General features: G+C 43.2%; 2 protein-coding genes across 2 annotated transcripts in view; both read left to right on the forward strand.

The window, feature by feature from the left end:
- Positions 1-3,467: 3,467 nt before the first annotated feature.
- Positions 3,468-8,363, forward strand: GCM2 (glial cells missing transcription factor 2). The gene is made up of 5 exons (XM_075495623.1): positions 3,468-3,509; positions 4,851-5,103; positions 5,504-5,616; positions 7,159-7,284; positions 7,482-8,363. Exons 1-5 carry the CDS (start codon positions 3,468-3,470, stop codon positions 8,361-8,363), a joined length of 1,416 nt encoding a protein of 471 aa, XP_075351738.1.
- Positions 8,364-21,023: 12,660 nt separating this feature from the next.
- Positions 21,024-24,664, forward strand: part of MAK (male germ cell associated kinase) — a 28,367-nt gene continuing 24,726 nt past the window's right edge. The window contains exons 1-3 of the mRNA XM_075495624.1: positions 21,024-21,124; positions 22,910-22,964; positions 23,915-24,036. Coding sequence (XP_075351739.1) covers positions 21,024-21,124; positions 22,910-22,964; positions 23,915-24,036 — 278 coding nt within the window. The remainder of the gene's footprint in view (positions 21,125-22,909; positions 22,965-23,914; positions 24,037-24,664) is intronic.

Consider the following 24,664-nt stretch of genomic DNA (forward strand, 5'->3'; position numbering starts at 1 on the left):
GCTCGGCACCTCCTTGACACAATGCATGGTGCTAGTGGCATTGTAACTCCTATGGAAATTTCTAGAGGACGTCAATTCACAGTGAAATAAGATTTTAAAAATTCATCAAGCTTTTTCAAAGTCATCATTTTAATACTTTATGTCATTAAACGTACTGCATAGCATCACATGCCTATGGCTAACTTGATATCTAGAAAACTGGAGGTACAGAGCTCAGATTGGTGAAACTTCATTAATAATCTCTCCATACAGGAATTTTGAGCAACTGTATCCCTGAAAAGCACAATTACAAGGCAGGATTACAACATTTTGGACTGAGGACTCCTTGGTACAACCCTGCTACCAGAGAGCAAGTGTTAACTGTTCCCTCCTAGCTACATTAGATGCAGGTATTAGCCCTCTTCAGCTCACAGGCATTTCTGCTACTACAAGTATTACCAGCTGAAATCAGTATTGTGCCATTAGGAGATAAAATACAACTACAGATTAAATCCATCTGGTTTACTATGCATCTAGAAAGGGACCTTCAGAAAGAGCATGTCAGCTTTTAAAATTATAAAAGCACAAACTGCTCATCAATTCTATTACTAAAATCATGTTTTGCTGGAGCACTTAAAATATATTTAGAAATTCTATATCATTTCACAGATGGGAGTCATCAAAACTCATCTTCTCCCTCCATTGTCAGCTTAAAAAAAAAGCCCACAAACCCATTAAGTCAGGTGATAAGTGAAGCCATGATGTTAGCTGCTGTACTGAGAGTAATGCAATGAAAGCAAACGTTTTCTCCCACTCAGCTCATGCAATATATTAAAAAAATATTTTGCTTCTGCGTGGCCAGCAAGCCATCCTCTAGTTCTCACTTCCTTGGAGTTCTTTTCCTGATGCAAGCAACCTTAAATCACATTAGTAACTTGTACATATAGTATTGTACTCATCTTTTCTACGAGTCGTTGCTCAATAAACAAACTCGTCCCTTCTTGAAGATCACTTTTAAAGTAGAGCTGAATACATTTCAGCAGCAGCGAAACATTCTGGAATTCATTCTTGTCCAGCTCCTACAGAAACACAGAGCATCGCGCTTTATTAGTCTGATATCCATGGAGCCGGGCATGAAGGTGGTTAAGATTATTTATGGTACTTGCTTTTCTCAGTGCTTTATCTAGCTGGTTGAAGAGAGATTTGCTGTATTTCTGGGGAGGCTCTATTTCTCTCTCCTGAAGCAGTTCGCTTATTTTCTGAAATCCCTTCCCCTTAAAAGCATCGGTGAGAAGCGATTCGAGCTGTGGAGGGAGGGGAAGCAAACAGCTAGCCATTAAAATAAGCGGGCATTTGAATCATTGCAGCACTGATTATGAGAAAATACTTGTAATGTAATTTGAAAAGTTGTAGGCTTTTTATTTGTTTTTACTTCGTTTGTTTCTCTACCTTCATTTTACTGTTACACCTGAAGGTGAAATGTCAGTCTTAATCTCCAAAAGAGACAGGACCTTCGAAACTAAGTAAACTTAAAGGATACCGAGTAAAGAAATAAGCAACTCCTTCAGTGCACGCACTTTGTAATTCTTACCACGTCTCGCAACTATTACAATAATTTCTTCCCACTTACTAAAGAAAAGATTAAGGGGTCTGCTGCACTTCCCACATGACATTAAATTACTAAAAATTCTAGGTCATGCCATGTCCATTTAAGAATGCACTGTTAAATATATATGCAACTATTTGTAAGATAAAGCTAAGGATGCATTTAAGAGATATTTACATAGTCTTCTGCTCTGGCTGCCATGTTGCCATTCGCCTCTCTATTCTGTTCTTCACTTTTTTCTTCCTTTAAAAAGAAAAGGGAGAGAAAAGAAAAACAGAGAAACCCCGCTTTTTCTGCCCAAGAGCTGCAGACCGTTTACTCACCCTCTCTCTCCCAAAAGGCTGGTTTTCCTTCCTTATTTCCTAAGGAAAGTTTCAAAATCACCCCGCGCTCCCAAGCTGGAGGTTTACCAAAGCTGGGACCACGAGAAGCCGTAGCGGGGCCCCGCGGGCGTCCCCCGGGACATCACGCTGCGTACCCCCCTCCTCTCCCCACCCGCCGGTTCCCCGCCGCGGGGAGCGGCGCTTACCCGGGCCATGGCGCGGCGGGTCCGGGCTGCGGCTCCGCGGCGGGGGGCGGCCCGGGAGCCGGGGCGGGGGGAAGGTGCTGGGGCCGCTTTACGCCCCCTTCCCCACGACCCCCGCACGACCGCAGCCAGCTGGACAAACCCGCGTTTGGGGTGGAGGGGAGACACTCGCCAGCGTTTCCCACGGCCCCAAGCGTTCTCCTTTCCTCAGCACGCCTAACTCCGTCCCGGGCTCTGGTAGAGGGGAGGGAGGAAAAAAAAAAAAGCCAGGGGAAAAAAAGCCGAGTTTTACACCTGCGGTGAAGAGCCGCACCTGTGCGGCGGGCGGCGGCTCGGAAGGGCCCCCCGCAGCCGGGTGCTGGCGGCTGGCACCCCGTCCGAGCAGGAGGGTACAAAAGGGGGACCCCACGCCCCGGTGGGGGCTGCTCTGTATCGGGGGGAGTCACAGCTAGCCTCTTCTGCTACAGGATGGTTTTTATGTTGCAAAGCTAGTGGTAAAGTTCAGTAAATTTTTAGAGGGGGTAGAAGCGAATGCAAAAATCCGCCAGAACAGGTGGGATCGTTTAGAGGATGGCAGCAGCACTAGCCGTTCAACGATTCCATCTCTATCATATTGTGCATACTTCATTTTGTGTTCTTTCTGTTTCTGAGAACTAAAAGCAAACTTTTTTTTCTCCTCCCCCAAAGCCCCATGGGCTATTTTTTTCCTAAAAGAAGAAGGTAAAAAAAATGTTACCTGTAACTTTCTAGTAAGTTAAAACACGCCGATCGATAAGATGGCACTGACTCCGGTTTTGTGTTTTAAACCTTGTGTCATAGAGCACAGAACACGCTTAATAGCACTGAATTCGTTTCTATCTAAGTCTAAAGCGTGGCTGTACGCCTGCATTTAGGGAAGAGCAGGTTATTTGTCCAGCCCCTTTGACTCCCAGGGGCTTTTCAAGCTGCGGGCAGCTCGAAATCAAATATTAGGGGCATCCCGACGGGGCAGAGCTGCGCCTGGAGATGGGCACCCTCCGGTCCTGCCACCCTCCGCGGGAACGAGGGGCAGAGCCCTGCTGCTGCCGGGGTAGCCTGCCAGACCCCGCTCAAATTTGCAGAGGTCACCCCACCCCAACCCCGTGCTAGGGGGGGATTCGGGCAAGAACCCCTCGGCGGCCCCCCACCTCCAGCTACCGGCAGCGGAGGGGGGACTTGGGGGGGCGGAGGGGGAGCAGACCTTGCCCGCCGGGGGGGCGAGAGGGGGGCACGGTGCTGCTGCCCCGCCTGCGGGGCCGGCTGGGAGCCCACACGCCCCCCCGGGACACCCCGACCGCATAAAAAAGCGGGAGTCGCCGCCTGCCGCCGCCCCCCGGCATGAAGCTCACCTGGGACATCAACGACCCCAAGCTGCCGCAGGTACCGGGCACGGTGGGTGGGTGGTGGGGGGCGCGGTAGAAAAGTCCCCGACCGGCTACAACGTGGGGCCGGGCGGCTGGGATGTCAGGGGAAAAATCTTGCTTCTGAGCCAAGCTTCGGGTTTTTTATGGCTGGTTTACTTCTCCCGCACCTTTTCAAGTATGGTTACGTGGGTCTTGATGGGCTGCAGCAGTCCTTACAAAATGACTTGTAATTAAAAATATGGATTTGAGACACAGCTTTGGCCAGCTGTGTTATGAACTCCTAAAACAATCTTCAGCTCTGCTGTTCAGCCGGTTTTCTTCTCCCTTGTTCCTCACTTAAAGAAATGTCAACAAGAAGCTTGGATTGACTATTTTCTGCTAATGTAATTAAAGCCATCTAAACATTTTGTCTGTTGATGTGATGTTTTACTGGCAATGAGAGTTCCACTTTTTTTGCTAGCAGCGAGCTCCAAATGCATTGTTAATTCACAACTTTTTTCATCTTGGAGTTTATTTAATTTTACAGAGCCCATGCGATTATAGAATGGCTTAATGCTGTAAATGCTGGTAGTTTACCCGCATTCACCAGGATTGCTCGCACGTGGTACATATGTACGCTAAATGAGCATTGCAGGAATTCTTTACTTGCACTGTAAATATTTGGAGTTTAAAATCTTACTCATTCTTTAATTGTTCTGGTAATTACATTTTGGTACAGAACTCCAGAAAGCCAGCGACATCCCAAATTGAAATGTTCTTTCTCCAAACTCCTAAACATATATTGGAAGTATATTTGCAATGGCAATTTTCTTTATTTTTATTTTTTGGTAGAAGCCTTATTCAACTTATATTAGACACACTTTAAGAAACCATTCCTTAGCTAAAACTTCTAGTTTCCAGCCTGCAGGTGCACAATCCCACAATGAGGAGAACTTAATAGCAAGTATGAGCGGGGCAGCTTCTGTCCTGTCCGGGCACATCAGTGGTAGACCACTCATTAAGTTCTGGTAACAAGGCTGGCCTTTCACGGCTGGGTAACCTCACTGCAAAGAGGCATCTGTGGCAACAGACCATGTTATTACGGATCATGATGCAAAAGAGGAAAGGATCCTGACTTTCTTGTGAAACATGGAAGCTCAGACTGCCTTTCCCCTTTCATAGAGCATTTCTGAATAAGCTATTCTTCCAATAATTTTTTTTCTGCTGCTTGGGTGATCATAGAAAAAGCCCCTTTTTTTTTTCTCCCCGTGATGTATTTTGTAACAGGGCAAAACCATCAGGTTGCAATACCCTGCTAATATTCTCTTGCTCTCCTCCTTGCTGCCTTGCTCCCTCAACCCCGCTTGCCCTGCCGCAGGAGCCCAAGCACTTCGATGCCTTCCAGGAATGGCCCGACGGCTACGTGCGGTTCATCTACTCCAGCGAGGAGAAGAACGCGCAGAGACACCTCAGCGGCTGGGCCATGCGCAACACCAACAACCACAACTGCCAGATCCTCAAGAAGTCCTGCCTGGGGGTGGTGGTGTGCGCCAGGAGCTGTGCTCTGCCCGGCGGAGCCAGGCTGCAGCTTCGCCCCGCCATATGCGACAAGGCTCGGCAGAAGCAGCAAAGTGAGGGGTGCCCAAGGAGAGATGGGATGCCCAAGGGACACCATTTCTTCCAGCTGGGCCTGATTTCTAAACTGGGATCGCCCTTACTTGCATGCAGACTAAGGCGTAATTGCAGAGCGTGATGAATGTATTTAGTTCCAAATTTCCTCAACGTCTGTCTGTAAATACTTAAGGGGAAATGGATCTACAATCCTTTAACTCATTAGCATTTATATCAGGGATGCAGCTCTAGTCCATACCATTCGGTTACGCTTGGTAGTCTACGCTGCGTTTCCTTGAACGTCATATTTTAATCTGAATTTCAGTGAAGGCTGATCATATTCTCTTGAGCTCTGTTTACTCTCAGACGACACCTTGCCTTTAACAGTGTCTTCAGTAGTTTCTTTACCTCTATTCACAGAGAAAGCCTGCCCAAACTGTAACTCGGCCCTTGAGCTTATTCCCTGCCGAGGACACAGTGGCTATCCAGTCACTAACTTCTGGAGGCTTGATGGCAAAGCAATATTTTTCCAGGTAAAAAGCATGCATACACATGTGCACACACACACACAAATTATACCTATACACAAAAACTATATCTATATACATATATAGAGAGATTTATTTCCCCCTCCCCTTTTTTTCTTCTTTTTTTTCTTGTGTAATGGTGAGCATGGTGGAGTTCTGGTCCATGACTGAATTCCTCTGTAGCACAAACATGGCAAGAACAAATAAAACAATAACACCTGGGTGTCTTTTTAAAAGCAGTACTTGAGGGTTAACTATATTCAATTTTAACTATAACATCATTGTAGATGTCTAAAATTCTCCTGTTTACAGTACACAAATATGAACACAAAAGTTGTCCTGCACCCTGGCGTGTCTGATATCTGAATCTCACTAAGGACCTAATATTTATTTTCTATTAAAATAAATAAATGGGGAAAGGAAAGCCTTAAATTGCACAAGTTGAAATGTGAAAATTCTATTTCATGTGAAAATAACCTTTGAATTTTAAGATAATTTTAAAACTTGCCAGAAAAAAAGGAAATTTAGAAAGCTAAAATTTGCAATTTCATGTTGATTTGTTCTTTTTTAGCAACATTAGGACACTAAATTCACAAAAAGCTTCTGTTCTATGAGATTACATTCTCTGCTGGATGATTTTATTTTTTTTTTCCCTGACCCACACTGCAGTGAATTCTGTTCTCCAGTCAGAGATGGAGCAAAACTGGCCACATTCCAAATTCTCACCTTTTTTTTATTATTATTATTAGTAGTAGTAGTATTACTATTATTCAGATATTCTGTTACAGACATGTGACAATTGAAGATTTTTACCGTCAAATAGTTGATAAATCCTCACTTAGAAGTTAATTTCTACTGGAGAAAGAACAGCATTTTAAAAGCAATTTTAAGTTTCCCACTTCATATTAGGGACTATATGGAGATCCATTTAGGGAAATGTAATGTGTAAGGACATGTAGAATATATTGTTTTATCCTATATCAGTACAGCTTTGGATACATAGATCTGCATATCCACAGATGTTTCAATAGCAGAGCATCTCTGGATGGCTTTCCAGGGTATGCTTTCCAGTCCTCTTGAAGAAGGTGTTTACTGTCTTTAGAGTAGAGAATATTTGTCATCTGGTGGCATTAAACCTCTTTAAAGCCTATTTATGCTGGTTTAGTGATGGCTGTTACACAGCAGAACTGAGATCCTGGACTGCAGAAAATCAACCAAACTAAATTTATAATCTTTTTTTTCCCTTGGTTCTAATCAGCTACTCCTGAATGTCACAAACACAGGTAACACCTTTGCTCCTTCATCATCCAGCCTTGCAGCTCTGCAGTCCGCGCTGACTTCTCCCTCACTCTTATTTCTTCTAGCTACCTGCAAATCACGATTTATTTTATTTATTTTTAAATTTAATCCCTCCTTGTTGTTTAGTTTCTCCTCCCCGTTTTCTTGTGCCAAACCACAGACCATGCTGTGGCTACCTCTCATTCTACTATTGCATTTTCTCTTATCTCCTTCCAGTTCACATCTAATTCTTTGTTAAACCTAATTTAGGCTAAAGGAGTCCATGACCACCCCAGGCCAGAGAGCAAATTGGAGGCAGAAGCAAGACGAAGTGCAATTAAGAAGCAAATGTCCTTTTCTCACCATTCCCAGAAAAAGAGAACTCTAAACTCAGAGGTAAGTCAAGATTTTTTTAGTCAATTAAAAAGGTGTCATAAGCACGTACTAGGGATCCCAGGGCAAAACAAAGCTTTACACCACACTACCTCCGTTCATTTGGGGCTGAAATGAGCAATAGTGCAAGTGTTGAGACATATACGTTTGTGTGGGCAGGATCCATTCCCGAATCTCAAAGATCTACTTGTCCTTGTCAGGCTGGAAGGTACGATGATAGCGGCAGTTATGCCAATAACCTACAGAATCTGCCCTGCGTGGATGGCCCAGAAAGGGTCGGTATCATCACAGACACCAATTTTTCGATTCCAGCCCAGTCTTACCCTTCGCTGCAAAACGCTGACCTCTACAAAGCATCTTACGACTCAGCCAGCTTCCAAGAGGACCAGCTATCGCCATACCCAAAGTGCCCCAATCCAAGGATCTATATGCCCAGGCCGTGCAGCTATGAGTTTGGAGTTCCTACCTTTATAAGCTCCAACCCTTACCCAACATTTTACAAAGATCTGACAAGTCCTGCCATCGATGCTGACCCCATCGGTTTGAATGGATCTCACTACAATGCCATGACCACCCATGATAAGAGCTTTGATAACCCTGGCAGACATTACGGACTGAAACCAGCTTGGGGGAAAACTGGCAGCGGAGACCGGAGTGACTACGGACAGATGCAAACGAGCGCTAACCACCCTTACTACGGTGGGGACTACCCCTGCAGGTATGGTTCCAGCCCCTCTCCCATAGCCCCGCCGTTGCAAACCGTCATCACAACCACCACCAAGGTGTCCTACCAGGCCTACAAGCCGTCCGCGCTGAAATACAGTGACAACCTCTGCGATATGAAAAATCTTCAGAGCTATACCCACGTGGCAGAAAATGTCTCGGGTGCTATCTATTCAGGAATGAAGATTCAGGAAGACTTTGGGATGATAAAGTCAGCGTTGCTCTACCAGCATGACCCGGTCCCCACAAAGTCCGAACCAGCCGAGAGCGTGGAGACCTATCGGTATGGGCCACCACTGGGGAACAGCTATACTGAGCACGAAGGACAGACTTTAAGGTTTGAGAGTGCTGATTATTGACTAAACGTTGCCTAAATGGCAAATACATGCAAATGGAAAAATACATTCTCGTGCTGACCATGTACATGCTAAGCCCGGTGGTTTGGGATTTGAGGAGAGGTGAGGAAGCAGTACATCACAACAGCTTATCCCCCAAAAGTGCCTTTCTGGAGCTGTGCTGAGTGAAGCATATTTTGCACAAAATTTCAAACCAGCCCCACCTAATCTCTAAAATGGCACAAGGAGCTGAGTCCAAACACATCTGGGTGAAGGCAGCGTGGAGGCACGGCATCTCTGGAAGACAACAGGCTCCTCTGACGGGGGATGCAATCCGCTTGTAGCCACAACTCCTGCCAGATGCCTCCAGCTTTGAGAGAAAATGCTCCATCTGTAAAAAAGAAAATGCTTACCAGGTAATGGAAAAAAAGATGAAGGAAGGTGCCTATAGATTATAGTCAACTGAAAGAAATGACAGAAAATGAAAGAAATAAAATAAATGAAAGCAAGACAATTTGCCAAATAATTCACCTGACTCGTCTGTTCACCTGCCGTGATCCATTTGATGAATGGAAAGACCAGCTAGGTTTCTCTGAAATGAGAAATGAAAAATCTGCACGCTCACTTCATGTTGCTTTTTGATCCCCTGCATCAAGACTACAGACTGTCCAGCCTTTCTATGCAAAAGGGAAAGCCCAGGAATAGCCCCACCATCACCGGGAACCGACCCCCTGCAACACTCGACCTGGAGGCAAGAGGGCTCAGGTGACCCCCACCAAGCATGCCCAGCATCGCGTGGGTGTCAGGGTTGCATATATAGTCCTGAAGACCATTTGCAGTGAAACTGCTCTTTGTCTGAAGGGGTCTGGCAAGCTGGCAGACCAATACTGGGCAGGTATTACTGCAGAAACTCGCTTTACCCACGAATAACAACTCCATCCTGTCTAAAAATGCAACATCCTAGCTGCTTAGCGGTACAGGTCAGCGTTGAATGCACCTTCCCTCGTTGCCTTTCTGCACTGCATCTCCATTAGATCCTTCTCCTTCCTCTAAGAGACTTTCCTAGTCATTTTTCTCTCTGCAGTCATAACTCCCCATGACAGCACTGTTCTCCTGGAAATGAAGCAACCAACAAACTGAGAAGTCAGAAAACAAAATTTCCAGACACCCTGAGCTAAACAAAGGAAACGTAAGGACTTGCATCCCCAAATTCCTAGCTAATTGAACTAATTCTCCAGTATGCCAGGAAGAAGAAGAAATAGAGGAGCACTGCTGGTTTAAGACTTAGGTACTTTGAAAGCTGCTTAGTACTGGGGAATGGAACCCATACCCAAACCATGTGTGCTGAGCAAGGGAGCTACGTAGACCCAGGGGATTGGTCAGGGTGACAGAATTTATTATTATTATTATTAAGTTACCAAGTATCTTTAACTTTCTGGACATTCAAATATTTTGGAAAATCTGGCTTTTGTATATTTTTGCTATGCTTTGAGTAACAGTATACTACTGTACCTTTTCAATAAACACGAAATCACGGTTAAAAACAAAGCACCATGTAAACTAACATGAGCAGCTGACTAGTTGGCTTTGACATACAGAACTTTGTAATGCTATCATCAAACTGCTAAACAAATCTTACTTGTAAAGTATGGTGTACAAATACCTGAGTTTTTAAAATCATTATTTCTGGTGTAGTTTATCTTCTTTCTTTTTGTATTTTTATGAAAACAATGTGTGCACTCTGATAATGTGAAATTGAGCCCCACAGGAATTTAGCTAATAGCATCCTGTTTCAGCAGTGGATTGTTCAGCATTTTAAAAATTCAAGCCATGTGAAGCTGGAATTTACAAAAAGACTAAATGAATTCATCTGCAGCAAGCTTACCTTGCCTTTTAGGATATTTGCTGTATACCTCACTTGGCTCTTGTTAAACTCTCATGGCAATTCTTCTACCAGGTTTTAAATTACTGACAAGAACAGATTCAGGTGAGCAACATCAGTTTGATAATTAGCCCATATACTAACCTTAAAAAAAAAACAAAAACAAAACAAACCCCCAAAAAAACCCCAAGTTACCACCCAGAAAGACTGATGCAAAGTTTTAGAGTTTAGGAATATATAACACTATGCCTGTTTGACAGAACTGAGATTTCTCATCTGTGCTCCAAATCATATTAAGGCATTTGGCATGTAGAATAAAAATTAAGATTTACAGCCTTCTAAGTTTAAAAGAAAAAGAAACATATTCGAGGTGAATAAGACCAAACAAAATGACTACAAAATCTGGAAAGATTCACAGCAGAATCGAAAGTCAAAGAAAATGTTAAAGCTGTAAGTTGCTCCATTTTTATATTGATTTTAGAGGAGTTAAACAACCACAACTCAAGCTTCAAGTGTATTAAAACATTAAGACAAGCTGTGGGGGTTTTGTGCTGTTAATATTACTGGTATAAAACTTGTCATTGTAGCTGTATGCTTAAATCATTACGCTATGCTCTTAAACACAGCCTTTTAAGCAGAACTTTGTGCACCAGTTAAGAAAATGCAGCCAATTGTGTTAAGATGCTACTTTTTGGGTGTGGACTTAATTCTAATAAACTTGACAGGTGTTTAAGTACAGTAAAAAGCTACAGTAGCAATTGCCTCACCGCATCATCTGTAGCACTAGAACAAATAAAGCCACTCTGAAGGGTATTGCAGTCTTTCTTCACTTGCTCCCTTTCATGCACAAGTGTCTGGGACAAGGTATCTGTATGTTACCTTTTTCAGACAAAAGACCAGATGCTGTACATAGTTTTCTCTCCAAAATATATAACTGTAAAGGCAGCGTGAGCTTCTGTAACAAAAAAAGCTGAAATTGAAAGCCTCCTTGTTGGTTTATATAGCTGCAGGATTGACTTTAAAAGCGTGTTTCTCAAGCAAAGCAGCATCCTGAAGAAAGACGCGTTCCCTTCGGTCCCTGAGTAAGCAGCTTCTCTTCCATTAATCATCCCCTTCAAGGGCAGTTTCTGGTCCTGCCTCGAGCACATGAGAGGAGCCCCTCGCCAGCCCGCATCCTGTACTGCGGCAGACGTCTTCATCTAACAAATTCCAGTTGTTATGGCAAAGTCACAGAGGGAGGGGGAAAAAGGCGCTTTCAAACCTCGGCCACCTGTGGCTCTGGCTTCATATGGACTACAAGGGCCCTACTGAGGTAAAGCACCATCTGTCCCCACGCTGAGGCTGCTCTTTGTACCAAAACAGCAGCCTCTTAATGGCAAAGTTTAAAAGCCCAAGTGTTGAATGGATGCCTCCCAGAGACAAGAGGCCACGTGACAAATGTTTTTCAACCGCGTACCCACCGAATGCAGCCGTATGTCACGCATCCGATGGGTGCAACTACACGTGGGCATCATTTCGTGGTCCCATCTCCTCCTGCTGGGAGGACGGAGCCTGGCACGCTGTCCCGCTCCACGGCCACGTGTGTCCACCTAGTCCTGCCGAAGACCTCCAGTGAGAGTCTGAGCAATTCGCCTAGCCTTTGCTCCTCCTCCGAAAGCAGGTCACCTCTGGGCTTTTCAAATACACTAAATGCTACAAACAAGGCACACAGAAACTTGGCTGTTTTGGGCTTACTGGGCTTGAGGTAGTTGATGTCCTCGTTTGGGGTACAGACTATCATCTTTAAAGACAGAGGCAAGCTTTCCTCTGAGCTCTGTGGGTGGAAACTAGAGCTACCGTATGGACACTGACGATGCAACAGAGCAGAATATGATTTCTGAGACTTTTTTTCTTTTTTTCCTGGGGGTCTTCTGGGATTTTTTCTGGATTTCTAGGGGTTTTCTTGGTGTTTTTTTGGGGGAAGCTATCTAACACAATCAAGCTGCTCCCATTCACAAAAGTGGGTCATGCTTCTTGAGAGACAACCATTTAGCAGGATGCACGATGCATTTCTAGAGATGCAGGAGGTCTTCTGAAGAGCTGGATTACACATTTAGGAAAGTTCATGTCATTCCCACCCTTATCAGTAGCAGTCACATGCCGATAAAAAGGGAAGAAAGGGGACCTTTAATGTTGGAATAGTTCCTCCCAACACACAGAGTGAAAAGTTAGTCCAGGCCTGTTAAAACCCCTCTGCCTGAAAGGTAATGAGACCAGCGTATGGTGGTGTCCCATGTCTGGATAACTGCCTTCGGTGTTCTAGCTGTGTAAATATCTGCCTGTCACGAGCGAAGGGAGGGTGAGCCAGTTACTGTTTATGCAGCGCTACGGTTGGGGTTGTGCAAAACGGAGAGTGCATTTCAACACGACGCCTCCGTGGGCTCGCAAGAGTCCCTGTGCAACACGAGGATCAGTGGGATGGTACAGGGGCGAGTAAGTATCACCCAGAAACGTCGCTCGTTTGGCTCAAACTCATTCAAACAAACAGAAACCAAGTGAAGTTTACACAACCCCTATTAGCTTCAACATGCATGCTGTCATTTGCTGTGATGGTGTTTGGGAGAAGCCGGTTTCTGGTACTGACGCTGGCATTTGAGCAAAGCATCGACACCTTTAAGGACCACAACCAAAGAGGGTTCTTTCAACAGAAAATTAGCAGTGGGTCTGCTTGTGGTGGTGTGTAAAATGAGCAGGGAAGCAGGTGCATGAGGATGGCCTTGGAGGTCCTTTCGCAAGGCTTACAAACATCGCTGCAGCTCCTGGGTCTCTTTGTTCCAGCCTGTTGCCTTTCCTTCGGTTTCCTGGTTCATAGCAAGAGCACAGCACAGCACCTCTCTCATGTCTTCATGACAAAATGAAGTGTTAAGTGACTGGGTTGCAGTGCTTGTCCTGCAACTCCACACCATGCTGCAGTTTGGCTTAAACACTGGCAAGTTCTGTCTACAGCCTTTCTGTCTTCATGCACGTGAAATGTCGGGGAGCGTTACAGAAAGTGCCAACAATTGACAGACACAAGGTCCTGGTAACAGAATACAGACTTAAGTGCTGCACCTGTGCAAAAATAATATAGAAATTGTTTAAACATTAGATCCCTTGCTTGTGCCAGATCTCTTACAAGTAGTTAGACTGTAATTAGACTAGAAATGCCCCAGAAGCAACCAAGAACAGTGTTGTAGGGACTTCCCAGATAAGACCATGAAAGCAGCTGTAGCCTCCTTCCCTTCCACAGTCGAATCTCTTTGGAGAAGGGATTACAGTTTCACAAACCAGTCTTACAGCCCACGTAACACTCAGGCACACAAGCACAGCAAGATCCCAGGAAACCTCCTGTCAGCCCCACGGCCCTGGAGGGGAAGGTAGCCGGAGGGATAGCTGTAGAAATTGGGTGGCAGCACCAGAGGAGGAGGAGGGAGCCCATCACTGGGAAAGAAGGGCAGCCATGGGACAAGACTTAAGCTGAAGAGACGGAGAGGAAAGGACCTGAGGGCAGGGAGGGGACATCACAGGGCAACTGCTGCATCGTTTCCACTGACAGTGGAGAGGTACTTCTACGCACGTAATGTATACATGTAGTAGCGTTCAAACACATCCTTACAGGTGAACGCATGGTTAAATGCTTTGCCACGTATGATCAACTCCTACTGAATCTCTGCCTGAATCCTGCCCATGCGGGTGATGGTACCTTCTCCCTTCTCACATCCACGTCTCACCTTTGAACTTCATTTTACCCGGGAGGCACCTCCAATGTTTTATTTCAATAAAGGAAATGGCATATTCCGTTTCAGAAAATATAATGTTGTTTTCTTGTACTTTCATTTCAGTACGCTGTGTGTGAGTAGCTGAATCCCTTGGATTCCAGAAAACCGATTCCCATAGCCCCACGTTCCACTCAGTTGACTTGAGGTAGGAGCAATTAATCTGTCAACGGCGCTTAAACCATCACAAAGCTACCACGCCAGTTAATGAGGAACTGGGGGGGTGGGGGGAGGTATAATTAAGACAGCCTCCCATTTTTGCTCAGCAAGCCTGAGCCGCCAGCTTGGTGAAGCAGATATGAATCTGAATTTCTAAACCAATTTTCTGCCGTTCCCTCCACGGTGCCACTAGTAGTTACTGTGTTGAAAAGATCGCCTCCTTTTCTTGCCCCTCGCTCTCAAAAACATTAAAACATAGGAAGTTCAAACTCACGTTGAGAATTAAAGCTTAAAATGGGACTTCACTGCCAAAGCTACTCGTGGACTCGCATGCTAAATGTGCAATTTTTACTAACCGTGCCTTCTGTACACGCTGGAGAAATGCGGGTTACAAAGGACCGAGAATAAACTTCGTAACAGAAATATATATATATTAGAATACATACATAGCATTCAGAAGTTCCCCCCTGCATCTACATGAGCAACGCACATTTTAATAAACTGCTTACAATAAATAATAAAAGAAAAACGCGGGGGGGTGGGAGGGGGAACCCCAAAAAAACTTCAGACTTCATTACAGCTACGCATATTCCAGCTAGGACTTTCTGTACAAATGCCAAGCACGGGGTGGCTTAGCCGGTGGCTGTATTTAATACATCATTATCGCCACCGTTAACAGTAACGATAGCAAGGACACCCTCGAGACGAGCTGGCGGGTCACGGTGTCCCCTTCAGGCAGCACGTGACACGGCCCCTGCCTGGCCACCGCTCCTGCCCTGGCCCTCGCCCTCCCGCAGAGCGTGGCCGCCGCCGCCTCCCACCTCCCTGCCTGCCGCTCCGCTTCGAAGACCTCCCCCTGAACGGCACCTGCACGCCCAGACGCCTCGACGCCCTCGAGTGTCACACGCACACCCTTGTGGGCCCCCCCCCCCGCGCCACGCAAACGCGCATGCGTGGGCACACGCACGCCTGCGCCCGCACCTGGCAGGGCCCGCCCGCCCGCTGCGCCACGTGACCTCGGCGAGAGGGGCGGGGCCAGCGGCAGGCCCCTCCCCCGCGGCCCCGCGCCGTCGCCCCGGCGACGAGGGAGCGCGGCCCGGCGGTGGGGGCGGCCCGGCTGTCACCGCCCGGCTGTCACCGCAGTGAGTGGGCGGCCGCGCTCGGAGGCGGTGGGGAGGGGTTGGGTCCCCAGCGGGGACGGTGGGCGTCCGGAGCGGGTGTCTGTTCGTGTTCGCGTCCCGCCTGCCCGGGGCCGGGCCGTTTGGGGCGGGGGCGGCCCCAGGGTCCCACCAGGAAGGAGGAGCTGCCGGTTTAGGCTGGAGCGGGAGTAGGGCAGGGTCCGTCGTCCGTCCCTGACCAGGACGGCTCCTCCCAGGCTCCCGGCTGATTTGAGGTGGGCCGGGTCGCTAGTGGCCTTTCCTCGCGTGTATGAGGAGCTAGCCCGCTCTTCAGTGCTGGGCTCAGGAGCAAAAGCTCTGTTTGGATCAGAGGTGCAGCGTGTGGAGATGGCGGTCCTGCCTGCTTTGGCTCTGGTAAGGCAGGTCCAGGCCTTGGCAGCCTGACACGTTCGGAGTTAATGAGAGGGGCTGAATTTTTATTTGTGAGACCCAGGGTGAAACTTCCAGGCCAGGCGGTCTTGAGTTTCACAGCCTGGGTAAGTGAGAGGAGACTTGTGCTCCCCTTTCCACCGTGAGCATGCATTAAGGGAGGTAACTGCACGCTCTTGGGAGATAACTGAATGTCATAAGGCGAAAGTAAAATTGGCATGGGAACGGGCGTTTATTGGCACTTACAGTGATGCGGAGACGTTGAAAGATGAGTGGTCTGTGTTCCTTCTGGACACCGCCCGAGGCTGGAGACTTGGAAGTCCGGCAGCAGGTCTCACTGAAACCATTACTGTCCTGCAACTCGCTGTGCTGCTCATTGCATAGCGGGAAGAGGTTTCACGGGGGTGGGAAGAGGTAACCTTGCTGGCACGGGGCGGCAGCATCCAGGCAGGTCACTGTGGAAACATCCTGAAAAAGTTGGTGTGGATCATTTTAGTTTGAAACCAAAGCTGGTTTGGAACAAAATGAGGGACAATATTTCCAGCAAACTGGAGTTCCTGCTTTTTGATATGCCCTGTCCCGAATGCCTGGTACAAATAAGTGAAACAACATATTAGACTTTTGAAGAGACTTTTTAAAAAAACTTATTTAAGGCAGTATATTTGAAAGTACAAATATTTGTTGTCAATGTTATTAACTTCTTGCTTGCAGCTGAGCAGTCATGCTTTTAAATAACTGCTGGTCTTTGATTAGAGTAATGGATTTGTAGTTAATCTCAAGAACTGGGTCTGCCTGTCATGGGACCTGATTACTGTCAGCTCTAGTAATATACAGTCACTACAAAGAAGGTTCTTGTAGCAACAATTTGTTTGTTGGTTTGCGGTTGGGTTTTTTTTTAACTTTTGAAGTTTGTATCAGCGTGCATTCTGTACTGTGCAATACTGCCAGTTTTGATCATTGAGGGTAGGACCATGCTCTGTGAACTGCTTTGGTGATTTCAGCAGTTACTGTAAACAGGTTGGTGGAATTGGGTTGTAAGTGTAAGTTTATCCGTGTGGGAGGTCTTTATTGGGTCATATATCCTAGTTTGTATTTTAATTTGAGAGTAGCCTGTTTAGCGTGCAAATGTAAAACTTTTGGTAATGCATAATACTTGTACAGCAGAAATGCAGATGATTTGCTGTTATTCATTACATTTTGAAATGTAATTCGGACATCTAAAATAATTTAAAGTTGTTGCTAGTGCTTAAAACACCAGTAATATAGTGAAAGTGAAAAATTGCTTAAACTATTTAGTACTTGTTCAGATTCTCTAAATTTACACAAATTACTAGATTCTTTAAAGCTATTGTATTCTGTCCTCTATTTGTCCTCTGCTTTAATCCTTCCTTAATCCTGTGTGAAGAGATTATGGGCAGCATGTTTTAAGAATACAAAACAAGCTGTTGTTTACAGTAGGATTTCTCTTTTCAGTTCGGTAGCTGACTATTATGACAATTTTACTTTTTAGAGCTTCATATCACTGAGGAAATAATGTCATGTAAGCTTTAGGATGGGAAAGGCCACTTCACAGGCTTGTGTTAAACAGAAAAGCTAGACTGAGCCCTTGCTTTTCCCCAGGTTGGTACAAAAGAGAAAACTGAACTGCAAATTTGAAAAAAACAGAGACCACAGAGAAAAAAATTGCACACTGAGCTAGGTATGCATGGTACAAAGTACGAAGTGTGCAGAAGTCTGTTGTAGTGACATGTGAATCTCTAGAGCATTTGTATTCTGACTCATCATGCTCTGCAGTTCCAGTAAGAGCAAAAGAAGCCCCTGACCCTGATGTCACACCAGGCTGATAAACACAAGCACTCGGTGGACGGTGGCGGTTAGAGTCTTGCAGGATCCAGTGCTGTACTTCTTGGTCAGCAAACCTCTGTCACCCTCCAGCATTTCTTACAGACTACTGCATGCCATAGCACTGCCATAAAATTGACTGTTTAGTTGTCCACAGAACTCTATCAGTTTTTTTAGATACTTCTGTACGAAGGATGAATTCTCTAAAGAGTTGGAGAAGAGCTTAGAGTCAAGTGTGATACCTGCGGTCCATTTTTTCTCTGTGTTTGGTTAGTTTTCAGTTGATGATGTCTCACTGTAAGAGTTCCCTTGTTTGCCTTTTTTCTTAACTGTGAGTGACCAAGACAACTCTTTCATGAGAGCCATTAGTGGAATGGCCTAGCATGCATCAGTGTGGTGGTGAATGTATGCGGTATGTATGATGGTACATAGACATTGTTGTCCGGGTAGGTTTTCTGTATTTTCATAGAGCAATTTTGACACTTCCTTTTGACTATTGTAGGAATGTAATGACGTTTCTGTACTTTACTTAAGTGTTTTCATACCCTAAAAATTACAGTATACACAGCAGAAAAGGAATAAGGCAATAAAATATATTCCAGAACAGACAAAATGCACGATTGTGTCTGTGATGTGTTACATTACGTAGGACTTCTGGAGGGAAGAAACACTTTAAGTGATGCTGTTTCAAGCGCACATGCCAAAATAATAGAATTGGACAAAAGGAATAATTGTAAAAGCATGTGATTAATTTATACTCCAAAAATGACTTGGAAAGCTGATAGGATTTCGGCACCAAAACTAGAGGACTTAAAGGTCAAAACTTGAGGTTTGTGTCTAGATCTGGGTCTGTTTATTGCAAATACAGAGGTTTTCATCTTGGTATTTTGGTTCACTTTGTTAGAGAGCAAAAGGTTGGGCATGAAATGCATGTGAGTTCTCCAAATTTTTAAAGTATGTAACTCTAGGAGTTCAGGCTAGGGCCATCTTTGGCAGATATTGCTGAATGCCCCTGAAAAAACATGTCTTAAACAATGTACAATGATATTTGTTGAAACAGAGAAACGCAGGCACCCAAATCCTGTTACATTTAACTTCACTTGATGTTATGTGTCTATGTATACCTATACACAAAATGTGCACACACAGTTTATCATTGCTGATGCTTTAGATGCAGATGCTGTGTTTTAAAATGTGTATTAGAATACTGTCAGAAAGTTTTTGGTTTGTTTTTTTTTAATATACATATATAAAAAAACTAACAATGGATAACTTGCAAGATATGAGTAGTTAGTATGTATCTTAACTTGGCATAAACAGTTGATCATCTGCTTATTACTAGAGTCAAGAAATAGTCTTGTTGAAGAAATGGCATTATTCAAGCTATTAAAGACTAGAATACATGCAGGCACTTTGGGGAATAAGTTGTAAACCTGAATTCTGAGAAAAGCAATAGGCTTAAATATATGAAAGTCCAATTTAAAGCCCAGTCATAATTTGAATTGTCTATGACTGTTACTTTTTGTTAAATCTGGTTTTTAGCTTTTTTATAGAATATGCTATTAACCAGCAATCTTATTTTACTGTAGCAATGGCTTTTTGGGGGGATGGATAAAAACTTCTTTATATTTTTCACTGCTAAACTGGTGGTTGTCTGATGCAAAGATTATAAATTGAGATGTCCACTCAGTCACTTGTTGCTGGCATCTTGACAGCTGATGTAAGATTCCTCCCTGGTAACAGAAGCAACAGTGAGTAACAAGGTGCACACTACGCCTTCTCCAAGGAAGCATCATTTCAAGGAGTAACAGCTTAGAAACAGCGGTGTATTGTTCAGGCAGATGTTTCCTTTACACAGCAAGCTAGTCTACTCGAGAATGCTGCATTCACACTTGCAAGAGGCCAGTTTTATTGCTGAATTTTGCCAGGCCTGTAAATCTCAAGCCTGAGGCTTGTTACCAGCTGAATTTGAGTTCCTTAATCTGTTTGGACAGCCTTACCAGCCTGTAGCTAATTCTGGCATAAGGATAAGGACTACAGAGTTGCATGCTGAATTCTGCATCTCCTATAGAGGTAGGCTGACAGTGGATGCCAGTTGATTTGAGCTTTATTTTGCATTTTCAGACAGCAGAGGCAAAAGGCAGAGATAATGCTGGAATTCAGTTAACAGTCAATGGTTTGTTCGTGTTTAAGCATTTGGCTTACGGTGAGTAAATGGTACAGTGATTTGTTGTTAGTTTTTCCTAGGCCTGCATAAATAAGTGGGTGAGTACTGCGGGTTTGCATAAGTGCCTTAACACCAGTTTTTAAGATTGCGTTTAGTAGGCAGCCGGTGCTAAGGTTAGAATTAGGATTTGTGCATAGGACCTGTGGGAACTGGCCTTCATCTGAAGTGTTGGTGGCAGATAGTATTGCATAGAATGAAAGCTAGGGTTCAGATTCAAGTTTGGATCAGGATTCAAATTAAGGTTTACATATGTTCAGAGATGAAGATTCAACATTGCTTAATGTGAATTCTTTTCCAAATGACAGTTCAGAACTAGTTGTCCATACCAATGCATGTGAGTTCTATACTTTTCTCTGCAGGCCTTGTAAAAGTGAACAATAAACTTTACTCTGCAGCCATTACTGTGCCTAATCCTAACTGTGGATATAGACTAAGAATTCTGTGAACTTCAGAGCAAGATAGCCAAGTACATTTATAACAACTCAATTTACCTTGGCGAAGAACGCAGCATTTATCTTGCTTCTTCACCTCCTTTCCTCACTAACTTTAAGCGTAGCGAGCCTGCTTGCACTACCAATTCAAAACACAGCATTGAGACCCTAGGTTTACCATAGCAACATGTGCAAAATTTGGATTCTCCTGTCTGTTTTCCCAAACTTCAGCCCTGCCTTCATTACAGATTAAGAACCTGCTGCTGTCTGCAAATTAAGAATAAGGAGTTCCATTAGAGGACACCAGCCTTAAACATGCTTCTCTGGTTCTAGGGAATTATGACAGTAATCTTGACTCTCTGGTCCCAGTTTACTCTAACCCTAATCCTGGACTAGGCACCTTCTGTGGTTTGAAGGATTTAAAGGAACTAGTTATATTGAAGTGTTCTATTTAAAGAACACATACAGATCTGGGGATTGTCATTGTTAGATACAAACAGTAGAGTGTCTCTTTCCTAAAATACTGTAAAATTACATATTTCCCTATTCTTTTTTTTTTTATAAGGATCTATGTGAGAATGATGGTGTTCTTCTCTCTCTCAAACTTTATATCCGGATCTCAAAGTAGCTGTAATTTGGAGGAGACTAGTGAATATCCTGCTTCGTTATCAGAAGACGTCCACCAATGTAAAACAGTCTGGAAGAAGATTTCTCTGAGGAAATAAAAGAGCATAGAATCCTTTAATAAAACAGAAGACGTTTAGAATTTCATAAGCTTTTTGCTATCCGGGTCTTAAAAAAAATGAACCGTTACACAATCATGAAACAACTAGGTGATGGCACCTATGGCAGTGTGTTGATGGGGAAGAGCAACGAGTCAGGAGAACTTGTGGCTATCAAAAGGTATGTTACATCTAAATTCCATAAAGGTACTTGCAAAAGCTTAGAGATTTTCACTTTTAACTTTATTGTTGTCTGCTATCTGTGTAGAATAGAAAAAAATGTCCCTTTTTAAGGAAATTAACATAATAAAATTAATTTTTTTTAATTAAGATGCTTAACAAAGGTGATTGTGGGTCAGACTTCAGCTAACAGATCAATAGAGACACATCAGTTTGTATAACTTACTGATTTATCTTGGCTTGTAAAATTGCATGCTGCTTTTGTTCAGTTCGAATGTGCTTCCTTCTAAAAATATTGTTAGGCTAACACCAAAGGAAAAGCAAAACTGAATGTGCAGTTGATTAATTAGGGAGTTTGTTTATTTATATGGATTATAAGAATACCCATCTTAATGGGTAGATTGAAATACATTCCCACACCCCCACCCCCAAATCATTTTAGGTACTGCGTTAAGTTTCAGGTATTGCTACAATGATAAATACCAGGTAACAATCTGGTCAGGTAAATAAAGGCTGTCTCCTTGGATCTAATAAAGTTGTGTTGCGCATAATCATCAGCATTGTCATACTTGCCTAAAAAGGATTATTACAAAACAACAAAAATTGTACTAGAGGAGTGGGGAAGTTCCCCTTGTATTCCTATAGAATTGCAAGCAGGATGTAAAGCGTAAGTTGAAATACCAGAAATTGTATGTTGCTGAGATATTTTTTTTTCTCTCCATTTATGGATTTACTGCAGAAAGATAATTGTAATATAACTGACTACTTTTGTTTTAAGAATTTCTGTGGATTTCAGGTTTCTCCGTATACTGCTAGTACTGTTACCTAAGTTGTTAATATTAATCTAAGCTGAAAAAAAAATCTGCAATTGATTATTTTCATTACTTTTAGGCAAAAGGAACAACATTTTGTGGGACATGTTTTTCATTCTCATGATTTCAGGATCTGGCATTCTTTTGTGTGATTTTTTTTTAAGTTTGGGATTCGGGGGGAGACAGTTTTGGTTGAAGATACGTCTATTTTAAATGAAAACCTTGGGTTTAAATCTCTTCGCTGTAGGCGCTAGAACTTTACAGAAACATGGCAAATAACATGACATTCACAACCCCATCCCAAGATCTGAGCAACACCAAATATCCGAGTTTGTATCTATGCAAGACTTACAAATAAATGTATTACACTGTTATATATAATGATTAGTTTAGAGACTATTGTATGTATGAGTATTGCTTGAAAAAATGAAACCATTTTTATTTGGTATTTAATACCTTGGAACAGGTTTGTAAAAATGACTGATCAAGTCAGATGCTTAATTATAATGCTAAGCAGTCAAGATACTTTGCAGATTTCAAAAATACAATTTTCTTTTTTCCTAGAATGTGCAACTTGGGCACAGAGAGGTGATTTTTCTGGTTTGAAATATCCATGTTTTATGTGCAGCATCACTGTTGCTTTCCTTGTTATTAAGAGCACAGTTCAAATGATACAAAGGGATTTTGTGTCCCTGATGTTTTTGTAAATACCTTGGAGTATCATGGTCCTTTTGGCTAACTACTCCTCTAAAAATATGTTTGCAGTGATTAATCATCAAACACTTAAATTTCTAGCAATTCTAAGAGTTGAGTTTGGTTTTAATTATGTTGCTGGTGGGTATTCTAGAATGTTTTAAATTGAGTTCAAAATATAGCTAATGCTACGCTTGGAAAATAACATGTTTAGATTTTTTTGTTCTAAAAGCATTCTGTACTGTTCACTGAAAATACTTTCTCTCGGACTTGTATTTCAGAATGAAAAGAAAGTTCTATTCATGGGATGAATGTATGAATTTGAGAGAAGTCAAGGTAAAGTGGTGAACATACCACATTTAAAAATAAGTGTCTGTTAGGTTTGCATGAAGGAAAAGGGCATCCACAATGTCCAAGCATAAGGCCAAACTCTGTGAACTCTTTAAATGGGGATGACAGATTCCACAAAACCATGGGCTGCTGGCACTCCTACAGCTTCTGCTGCTTTGTGGAATATCCCACTATTCTCAAGCAGTGGCCATGTCTCATAGCCAAGCCTCTTGTCTTTGAGAGAAGATAAAGAAATTGATTTTGTGTGTGTCTGTGCTTCTGTGTTTTACCATCCTGCTCTTTCATTTTACTGGCAGATTTCTAGGTGTATATCCAGTCCTTATATCTTGTATTTGGGGCATCTGTAGAAATCACTGAGAGTTTTGGCTAGCCAAATGATAGAATAACACTTGAAATCCTGGGCTTAAATTCCAAGTCATCCCATGTTTCAGGCATCTGATCTTCTGTATATACAAAACTCCTTAACAAAGGAGTTGCGTATCCATAATTTAGGTTTAAGTTATTGGAGATTGCATGTAATCAGTATCTCCAAAAAGAGCACCTATAACAGAATCCTTGTTCATGAAAGTTTCATAACAAAAAAATTGCTGGGTTTTCTTACTCAGTTCTGTGAGCAAGAGCTGTAACAGCTTCAGGACTGTCTTTCATTGTAGGGAATTAGGTTTTTGTGTTAATCTTCACCCCAGCTATGATGTAATCCCTATAAATAAAAGTTTTAAACTACTATTAATATGGTTGCTGCTTTAACTTTGTAATTAATTTAAAATGCTATTTTGTTGTTCTTTGAAACAGAGATTACAAGATAAATACGGACTATCAGATGGACATGTTTTGTAAATTCTGTGATAGAAACTTTTATATGTTAAAAATTTAGTTCTGATAAGGAATCAAAGTCACCGTCAAGTTATATGAAGCCATATTTTGCTCTATTCCAGTCTCTGAAAAAGCTAAATCATGCCAATGTAATAAAACTGAAAGAAGTCATACGAGAAAATGACCACCTTTACTTTATATTTGAATACATGAAGGAAAATCTCTATCAGTTAATGAAGGACAGGTACGTCTTTTTCACAGAACAAATAGTGCGCTATCATGCTTTATTTAATGATTCTTATGCTATCTTGAAGAACACAGTGGAATTTCTGTTTTTGGCTCTTCTTGCAGCCCCACTGATGGGAACAGGAGTTGCTGCACCTGCTTATCTGAGGGTAGAATTCTGCATTGCTCTGCATTACAATATTGCATATTGTAATGCTTTTGGAAATAAGAGTTTGTTCAGTTGTTAACACGATAGTTTGCATGTCTTTGGTGTGTAGAGCCATGAGAGAAATTCCAAATAATTTTTTTTTTTCTTTATTAGCCTTCACGTTAATATAGGAAGGATTGGATAAACACTGTTTGTTCTGCTTTTGCTCGTGGATTTGGCTTAAGGTGGGGATGGTCATCTGCATGTGCGTGCGTGCATGCTCATAAGAAAGACCTATATATGGACTGACTGTGTGATGTTGCAATCTTGGACAAACAGTACATAGCAAGGCTTGCGAGGTGGACTTTGGAATAGGACCCGCCTTTTCAATAACATTTTTCTTTGCTGAATTCTTTTGCCTTTAATGTGTGTTTCGTTCAGACATTGTCATGCACCTTTATCTCCTAATGTGGAAAGCTCTTAGGTTCACATCCTGAGA

This window comes from Mycteria americana, chromosome 2, assembly GCF_035582795.1.
Source record: "Mycteria americana isolate JAX WOST 10 ecotype Jacksonville Zoo and Gardens chromosome 2, USCA_MyAme_1.0, whole genome shotgun sequence".
Classification (NCBI taxonomy): Eukaryota; Metazoa; Chordata; class Aves; order Ciconiiformes; family Ciconiidae; genus Mycteria; species Mycteria americana.

What these genes read in the sequence shown, in the direction of transcription:
- GCM2 (XM_075495623.1), top strand. Translation starts at nt 3,468, where the DNA reads ATGAAGCTCACCTGGGACATCAACGACCCCAAGCTGCCGCAG. An exon ending in GCAAAGCAATATTTTTCCAG is followed by an intron (nt 5,617 to 7,158) that starts GTAAAAAGCATG and finishes AACCTAATTTAG; the next exon opens with GCTAAAGGAGTCCATGACCA. An exon ending in AGAGAACTCTAAACTCAGAG is followed by an intron (nt 7,285 to 7,481) that starts GTAAGTCAAGAT and finishes TGTCCTTGTCAG; the next exon opens with GCTGGAAGGTACGATGATAG.